General features: G+C 38.6%; 1 protein-coding gene across 3 annotated transcripts; it reads right to left on the bottom strand.

Moving 5' to 3' along the window:
• Positions 1-409: 409 nt before the first annotated feature.
• DNAAF2 (dynein axonemal assembly factor 2) lies at positions 410-8400 on the bottom strand. 3 transcript variants are annotated; one of them, XM_037834956.1, is made up of 3 exons: positions 6374-8398; positions 2122-2265; positions 410-1262 (listed from the first exon to the last, which is right to left on the bottom strand). In XM_037834956.1, exons 1-3 carry the CDS (start codon positions 8237-8239, stop codon positions 732-734), a joined length of 2541 nt encoding a protein of 846 aa, XP_037690884.1. In that variant the 5' UTR covers positions 8240-8398; the 3' UTR covers positions 410-731. The 3 variants fall into 3 exon arrangements, with proteins under 3 accessions (XP_037690884.1, XP_037690887.1, XP_037690886.1); XM_037834959.1 differs by lacking the exon at positions 6374-8398 and adding an exon at positions 6036-6360; XM_037834958.1 differs by lacking the exon at positions 2122-2265 and having other exon boundaries at positions 6374-8400.
• Positions 8401-9212: the final 812 nt, after the last annotated feature.

Below are 9212 nucleotides of genomic sequence, written 5' to 3'. Positions count from 1 at the left end.
TTTTAAATTGTATTCTAAAATTCTTAAACATATTCTATAAAAACCAAAGACCTTTTAAAACTGCAATAGTAACTTGGAAGAAATTCTTTAAATACTGAATATTCAAATTCTGTACTAAATTTAACCTCTAACATATGTATAGTTTATCTGACAGACACAAGACGGGTGAAATACACATTTGAAGAAAAATACTAAATTCCACTAGATGTATTCATATTGTAATTGTTTAGATCCTTAATATTGGTTAGTAAAGTTCTTTCCCCTCTTAAGCAGCTCAATTTCATGCATAAATATATCCTGTTGAGACTTAAAAACAAATAATTTTGAGATTCTACCTCTCCCCTCTCCCCCTTATATTTGTAATTAGTTGCATTCTCAAGAATTTTTATTTTGTAACAGGCACTACAGCTTAGTGAATATTTTGAAACTTTATTAATGTAACAAACAAAAAAAAAACCAACATATAAGTTTATACAGATTGAATTAAAATAAATGTTTAACTTTCCATTAGAAAAAACACAGAATCACAAAACCTATCGCCATAATTAAGGAAAATTTGTTTAACTTCTCTAGAGGGGTAAAAGAAACAACTCCAAATTCCCCAATGAGAATAAAATTTGCAAATTTTAATTTTATATTTCCCTAAACAGCTTTTAAGATGATAGTTTATAGAATCTACTTTAGGCCCCAACAGTTTACTGTTAACCTTTTAATTCCAAAATTATAAAGAATTAATCCAGGTCATATAGCAAAGGATTCTGAAAACTGAATGCACACTGAGTCACATGATCTTTAATAATCTGCACACTACCATCCTGCATATTAGTTTCTTTTATGCTTTCAAAAGCAGATAGATTGTGAACTGTAGTTGTGTTCAGTAATGAAGATAGGTGATCATCTAATTCTTTCTTTTCAGTTAATGTTTTTTCTTTTAAATTCTGTTTTTCCTCATTTGAGTAAGCACTTTTTTCTTTTATAAACTCAGGTTTCACTGTTGACTTAGGTTGCTGAGATTTTCCAAATAGCACTTGAGAATTGTCAAGAGACTCTTGTTGCAAGCATGCAACTGAACCACAACTGTATGTTTCTAGTGCTTTATCTATTACAAATTCAGAAGGTCTGGCATTTCCCAGTATATGTTTTTGTACAACATCAGTTGTAGTGGTGGTAAGATGTTCTTTATTTTCTTTTTCATTCAGATTACTTCTTCCATTGATTCTTTCTTCCTTTTTATGAAGCTTATCATAGTTATATTCTTGCATCTGTGTCAGAAGAAACAAGAAGTTAGTGGTTCTTTGAAACAAACAGGAAATTAAATTGTAGCATCCTCTGGAAATCAGTTGTGAGGGAATAACCCTAACAGACAGGCAGATATATGCTTCAAGTCTCTCCCCTTAAAGCCATCCTCCAAATGCTGCCAAAGTCACTTTTTCTTTTTTTAATAGAGAAGTTGTGTGTTTACAGAACAGAATTCCCATATACCACCCTATTATTAACACGTTGCATTGGTGTGATACATTTGTTACAATTAATGTAAGCACCATTATATAATTGTACTATTAACTATAGTCTATGGTTAAATTTAGAGTTCACTGTGTTTTATAGTTCCATGGACTTTTAAAAAAATTTTATTCTAGTTCCATATATAAAAGTCACTTTTTAACAGTGTAAATCTAGCATTAATTCTCTGCCTAACTCCTTTCAAAGACTCCTCACCTTCTTCAGGATAAAATAATCCAAGCTTTTCAACATGGCCTACAAAGCCCTTTATGAACTGATCTAATAATAATCATTTTTATTTACAAAGCATTCTTCAATTTCTTGAACTTCTATAATTATTTAGTGCCACCCCTCCCCATCCCAATTCATAATTAATGAATTGTGCTACAGTTACTAAATTATTCTTCATGTTCCAATATTGAATATAAAAATGACCAAACTTAAGTTTCAACTAGAAAAAATGAACAAACTGTATGACATATTTTCCATGGTATGAGTCAAAAACGACTTGTATTTTCATTTTGTTTAAAATTATGACATCAAGAAATCAAGAATTAAGTTATTCATTAGGCTTTAAACTGTGCTAAGTTACTCTTCTATAAAACCTACCAAAACCCTTACCTTTGCATGAATTCGAATCTTATTATCAGTAACCTGAAGAACTTCAATTAATGGTGGGGTTAGGGGGATTGTGTGTTTGAATGGAGGGCTCAGGACCTCATCTAGAAATCCATTCACATTTTCTTCATTAACAAACAACCTTTCCTAAAATAAAAAGGGAAAAAACATTCTGCCTTATGGGTCATATTTAACACAGACATACCTAAAAGAAGCTACAGAAAGAAAATTTAAGGCTCCTAAGTTCATGGTTACACTTTTTTAAAATGTTTATTTTAATGTTATTCCCATGCTGTCCCTACAAAGGAAAACCAAGTATTATAGAGAATGGTAAAAATAGCAAGAGGACATACATATATACATAGGGAAAAAACCTAAAAGGCAAGTCTTGATTCCTTCTCTAGTTCTCTATTAAATCTGAGGTATATTTTCTCTCCCAAATAATACTACAGATATTTTTCTTTCCTCTTAATATTTCATAAGAATAACATTACCTCTAAAGCTATAAATGCAGTTCCAGCTATAAAATCTAATTCAGTTTTAGAACATTTCCTAATGAGTCAGCTAAGAAATATACATGACAGAATCTATTCAAATTTTGGGTGAAGAGTTTGCTTTTTAATTCTTAGCCAGGTAAGAGCCAACTATAATATTTTATTTAAAAGAAATGTATTCTCTTTAATTATTGAGATTCTCCAGTGTGACTCTAGTATGGCGTATTTACAAGAATGAGGTAGATTTCACAACACTGACATGGAAAGATTTCCAAACTACTATTAGGAAATGTAAAAATCACTCTTTCACCAGAATCCCAAATACAAAGAAATTTGTTCATACTCATGTCAAATGACTATAGGTATACAGTTAGGGTATGGGAAGAAAAACCATATTTAAAATTACTTAATTCATAAAATCAGTTCATTGTTGCCTGTAATAAAAGTATTTTCACCTCCACTTTCATATTAAAATATTTCATAATTACAAAATAAACAAAGCTCATTATTTGGTCCAAATATGAAAAAAAAAAAAAATCAGATACAAGTTTCAAGTTCCCATCTATGAGAATTTAATACATGTCTGCTATTTCATTATTCAGCTGCTAGTGAATACACTTTATTAAGTTTGTGGCAAGATATCCCAAGGGAACCAAATTGCCCAGTTTTATTCATCTGTTCTTTGAATGGCAAATGCTAAATTAGTCAAATTCCCAGTTAATTTTTTTTAATCATTTTGGTTATTTATTGTATCATAGAAGAATGTGAGTTTCTTCAAAATTCTTTATATTTTTGGGAAAATAATACTCATAAATTGTTCTTTATTTTTCTTACTGTATTCCCTTTCTTGAGAGAGCTAGCCCTGCAATTTATAAAGCAGGGGGTCCATTAACCACAAAAAACTATATGAAAAATGTTGGGTGTACATAGAGCACTTATGTGGATACAGAGTTATTCTACAGCTTTCATAAAATTTTCAAAGGGGTTTATGACCCAAAAAAGCTCAAGGATATTGGGCAAATCCAGGTGTCAGGTTCCTTTTCTACACGATGAGCCAGCTGGACTAGGATAATTTCAAGGCTTCTTCCCAGTTCTAACATTCTCTCCATCACTGAGATCAGTGCCTTGAAACTTTGAATCCTAAAATAACTGATCCCACAATCCTGGTGTAACTAAAAATTATAGCATTATAAGAGGAAGTAAAAGTTAGGCCATACTAATATAAAACTAAAAATGGAAGATGTGTATCTTTTCTCTGCCTTACATATATGAAATCTACTATTAAGAATAAAGGCTGGTTACCATCATTGTTTCTAAGAAAAAAACCAGATTTCATTTTCATCAGATTAAACTGAAAAGGGAAAAGTACAGACTTGATACTTTTCATTAGATTTATAGTTGCTAAGGGTACCCACATTGCACATTCTAGACTGTATTTTTACCCAACTTTATAGATACTATGCTTTCATATGGTTTGGACCTCAAAATAATTCTTTAGTGGGAATATACTATGATCCTAGAGAATAGCCCAGGTAAGGAGTTGTTTGATTTTTTATTGGTTTTGGAAGCTTTACAGTATTTAAACTTGTGACCATCTACCAAACAAAAATGAACTGTGGGAACAAAAAACAAATGTTTACATTTGTAATAATTTGCTTTGCTATTACTTGAAAATCCAGAATAACACTTGTGTTATAGAGACACCCCCCCATCAAAAGCATTTCTAAAGTTTTTGTCTCTGGAAAAGACTTACGCAATGATCCTTGCCTGACTGCTAACATACATCAAGTATTTTAATCTTTCGTTAGCCCAAGGAAAAACAGTATTTATAATGAAATGATTATGACTAAAATACAAAGGATTGTGCCTTTTCATTTAATGACTCCTTTTACTATAAAAGATATTGAACTCAGTGGTCCTAAGTTCTAGGAAAATTCTCAGTAAATATTTAAGGCATATATATGTTTATGCGGAAAGTAACAATTCTGACATCAACAGACACAAATCAGTCTCTACATTATAGTCATTTTCCTATAATGCATATAATAATAAAATCATTTATCTACTCACCCACAACACTTGTGATTTTTTTTTTTAAATTTACTTTAATAATTACAGCCTGGTCCAGTATAATATAAAGCAAAAGAAATGGACATCATAGTTCCATCAGCCTTAGCAAATGTGATGGTTAATGAAGTAATTATTTATTCCAGCCTTCAAAAATATAAAAGTTATCTTAATACCATTTTGGTCTATCTGCTTTGCTAAAATGTTAGCATACTAGGAAATCAGATGAAAATATATTGTTTAGAATTCTCTTAACTGCTTGCCCATAAAGTTTTCTTCCCACAAACACTGTGAATTATTTTTACAACTATTAAAACAATTACAGGAAAATGACTGCCCTTTCCTAAATTTCGCCCTTCTAATGACATAAACAGATATTCAATCTCATCATATTCACACAAAATACCTTACATAATTCTATTTATTTTGTTTTTAGGGGTTTCAAATTAACCACTTCTCACCAAAGATGGTCGACTTGTAAAATCTAAATGTAACTTAATTAGCAAACTTCTAGAAAAACTATTGAAAATTTCTGACAGGTTAAAGACCAAGGTCAAGAATTTAGTTTTTAATATATAATCTGCGTAACTAGTATTGTTTCTGGGAATCTGACACTTGAATATGTTAAAAGAACTAAAAAAAAAGTTACATGTAACATTGATACATAACTCTATCAAAATCACAAATTTGAGTTCAAAGAGTTCTTTAGAACTTCAGATTTTAAGTAAGTTTTTTTTTGGTTATTTGCCAATAATATACTGGAGTAGTGAATCTGAAATGCAGGAACTTCAATAATCTTAAAAGTATAGCAGACTACAAAAGCACATATTAAATTATTCCTCAAAATTATATCCTAAGTAAACTAGGTAACACTCAGTCCAGCTTTAGAGTATTTGCCAGAAGATGTGCAGCTGGTTTACCTGCTGTTTAGTTCAACATGCACTTATATCACACTTTGTTAAATGCCAGGCATTGTGTTAGATAGAAGGGACCCAACCATGATTACAACAGACAGAAAAGTGGTAATTTCAGTGCACTATAGTGCCCACCAAGGGACAATCCTATCCACTCAGTGACTAAAACTCAGCAGTACCACAGGGTGGGAAAGGCATGGGATTTGCGTCACAACAGGTTCTGAATTCATTTTCCCACTAAGAACTGTGTGGCACAGACTAACTTACAGTCTCTGGAAGTAAATTATTTATTTTCTTAAGCTTGAAAAAATGATTCATCAACTTAAAAGATAGCCATTAGGGAGGAGTTCTCAAACTTATTTGGGTCACAAACACTTTTGAGAACATGATGAAAGTTAAAGCTCTTCTCCCCAGAAGAAAGCACCCTCAATTTTTTACATACAATTTCGGAAGTTCACGGATCCCTGGGAATCCATTCATGTCCTTCTTAGAAATCAGTAGACCCCAGGAAAACAACTGTTGCATTAGAGGCAACTTTGAAGATTTGAAACCCATTCACCAGAGGAGATGCGTGGAAGTTCCTTTTCTTCAAAATTCTGTGGGAACGTTTTACATACACTGGCATCTTTCATCAATTTCAATTACTATCAATTTCAAGCCATTACAAGAGACATTATAATGGAAAGTGTTTTGTTTAGAATAAGTTAAGAGGATGCTTGTAATAAATTTTGAACATAGGATGGAACATTTCAAATGTAAAACTCCAGAAAGAACTGTTACCTCCAAAGAATCGTTGTTTAAACCATAATACCATTCTCTCCAAATTCCATGGCTTTCTGGAGACTTGCACAGGTCTATCACTGCATTGTTTGAAGAAATGCTAATCACGGGTTCTCTGACACTCAATTTATTCTCTGGAGCAAATTGCAAAAAGAAGGAATAGTAAACTAAGTCCTGTGTGGAGAAGCACAATTTGTACCGAAGAGGGCTCAAATCCCCCTGCAGACTTTGCGGCTGGATCCGAGGCACTTGAATTATAAGAGTCAGAGATTCTTCATTCTGATTACACTGCAAAGGAGGACATAAAGGTTCCCCAATCTCTGTTCTAGGTCTAGCCATGGCTCCGTCACATGGCTCCTTGCCTCTGGCTTCCGGGTCCAAGCGTGCCTCCACACTAAGATCTCCGCGCTCACCGGCCCTTGCTGCAGAAGACCCCGGGTCAAGTTCCCCAGCTGAAGTACACAAAGAATCTCCGCCAACCTTCCCAGATAAGCTCCCTGCTTCGGGAGGCGGCTGCTCCGCGATGCCCAGCGGTGACCACCCGTGCCCGCCGAAGTCCTGCTTCTCCGGCTCGGGAACTAGCTCCTCTCCGGCGCCGGCCAGCGGGGATGCCACCTCGGAGGAATCCAGAGTGGCGATTCCGGCCTCTGTAATCCCAGCTTCGCCAGGATCCGAGCCTCCGCCACCCGCGCGCCCCCCTGCAGGGCCCGCCTCCTTGTTGCGAACAGAAGCGCAGAACGTGCCGTCAGTTCCGGACCCGTCCGCGGACTCTTCCGGCGCTGCTGCCGTCTTCCGGTGCGCTGGAAGTCGCACCACGGGAAGTGTGATCACCAGTTGGCGCCGGGCCTTGTTGAACTGCGCCTTGCCGCGCCTGTCATCCACTGCGTACGGAAGCGAGAGCCGAAGTCGGTAATCGGGTTTCCTTGAGTCGAGGCACAGCAATTTTTCCGTCACCTCTAGCGCCGCCTGTTCCGCCGAGCGCAGCAGCGGCAGCTCTATGGTGACCACTAGCTCGCTGGGCACAGGGCTCGGGGCTGAGTCCCGGGAGCAGCGGTAATCCTGCAGGTCCACGTGGTGGCGCTGCACCACACTGTAGCGAGGCTCGGTGGGAGCGGGCTGCGGGGCCGCCTTCGGAGGGGAGGGCGCCTGGGCCTGCGGGACCGCAGTGTTCCCGGTAGTCGCCGGGTACTGGTACGGGTAGGGGAAATCCGGGAGAAGGCCCTCCGGCTCCCCTTCGGGCCGGACCGGGGCGCCCCCGGGGAGGGGCGTACGGAGTACGGCGGCCTCCGGGATCCCCTTGTACTTGATCTTCAGGGTCTTGGCATTCCTGCCGTCCAGTTTCACGCCGAACTGCTTCTCCACAGCCTCCAGGGCCGTGGCGTTCAGCATTTGGCGGAAGCGCTCGTGGTGTCTGGCTAGCTCGAGTGCCTCGGGGTGGAAGACTACGTCGTACACCGTGTAGCGGGTGCCATGGCGCCCCGCGTACTCACGGCCTGGCGCCAGGCTATAGGGGAGGGACCATTGGTGGCCGTGCGCCGCGCTCCCGGAGCCAGGCCGGCTGCTGGGCGCGCCCACCAACGCATTGCTACAGACGTTGAGGAAGCAACGCCGCGTCCCGTCTAGGCTGGTGCGCAGCACGTGGCCAGGCTCCGGGTGCACAAACCGCACCTCCACTCCCCGCTCTCGCTCCAAGGCAGTGACCTCCGCCTCATAGCGCCGCCTGTTTTCGGGGTCTGTGATCTCCTTGGCGTACTCGGAGAATATCCGCCGAAACTCCGGATCTTGGAAGGCGGTGGTGAGCCGCTGTACCTCGTCTCCGCTCAGGTCCAAGTCCTCCAGCGGCGAGGAAGCACCCGGCTTGGCCATACTGTCCCGTAGCCCCTTACCCTAGGGCCAAGAAGGATAAATCCAAGCCCGGGGTGGGGGTGGGGGTGCCTCGCAGCACGGAGTCCCAGGTGTAAGGAGAATGAGGCAGCTGCGGTCCGTAACGGCCTGAGAATCCAAGCCCTTGGTCTGCGCGTGCACGTTGCCATAGTGACACCACCAACACCCGGGAAGAGGGTAGGAAGCCGGGTGGGGTAGTAGAAATGACAGAAACAGCCTGTTTTTTCGAACCAACCAACTACCTTATGCGTTTTTTTAGGTTTCTGTGCTATGGTGCAGTTACTTCTGCAGAATAGCTATGTATCATAATAATGATCATAATTTCCCGTATTATGTAAGTTATCTCATTCAGTGCTCACAACCCTGTAAGTACAGACCTTTTCACAGCAAGAAAATAGGACCTGAGACGTTTAAGGTCACACAGTCAGTGTATTCACAAGCTGCAATTCAAACGTATATTCATCTGTTTTTTCCACATTGCTAAAGCAACATTTCACTCTTTATTTTTCTCCTTTCCATTTGCACTGTAAAAACTCATTTGAGGTGAAAGATGTGAACAAGCTAGTCATAAATAAATTACAAAGACCTATGAACATACAAAACTTTAACTTTGTTAGTAATAAAAATGCAAATAAGATATCACATATCACCTACCAAAATGGCAAAGATACTTTAAGAAAATTATAGTGTTTCCTTGGGATGGGAGTAATATTTAGTAAAACTTTTCTTGAAGCAGTTGAACAGTTCGTAGCAAAAGTCTTTAAAATGTGCATACTTTTTGACCCAGCTGTTCCCAGTTTAAGGGAGTAATTAAGTTTGGGTACAAAGACCATAGCATGCTTATAGCAACATTATTCTAAAGGTTGGTGAAGAATGCAGGAATTCAACACTGGCATTGATTGAGCCAATTTTGGTAGAGCCATACAATGGAATTCTGTATAGCCATTCAAAGTGA

The sequence above is a fragment of the Choloepus didactylus genome, chromosome 4 (genome assembly GCF_015220235.1).
Source record: "Choloepus didactylus isolate mChoDid1 chromosome 4, mChoDid1.pri, whole genome shotgun sequence".
Lineage (NCBI taxonomy): Eukaryota > Metazoa > Chordata > Mammalia > Pilosa > Megalonychidae > Choloepus > Choloepus didactylus.
The sequence above is the reverse complement of the archived record's forward strand: the minus strand, read 5'-3'. Positions and strand labels throughout refer to the sequence as shown.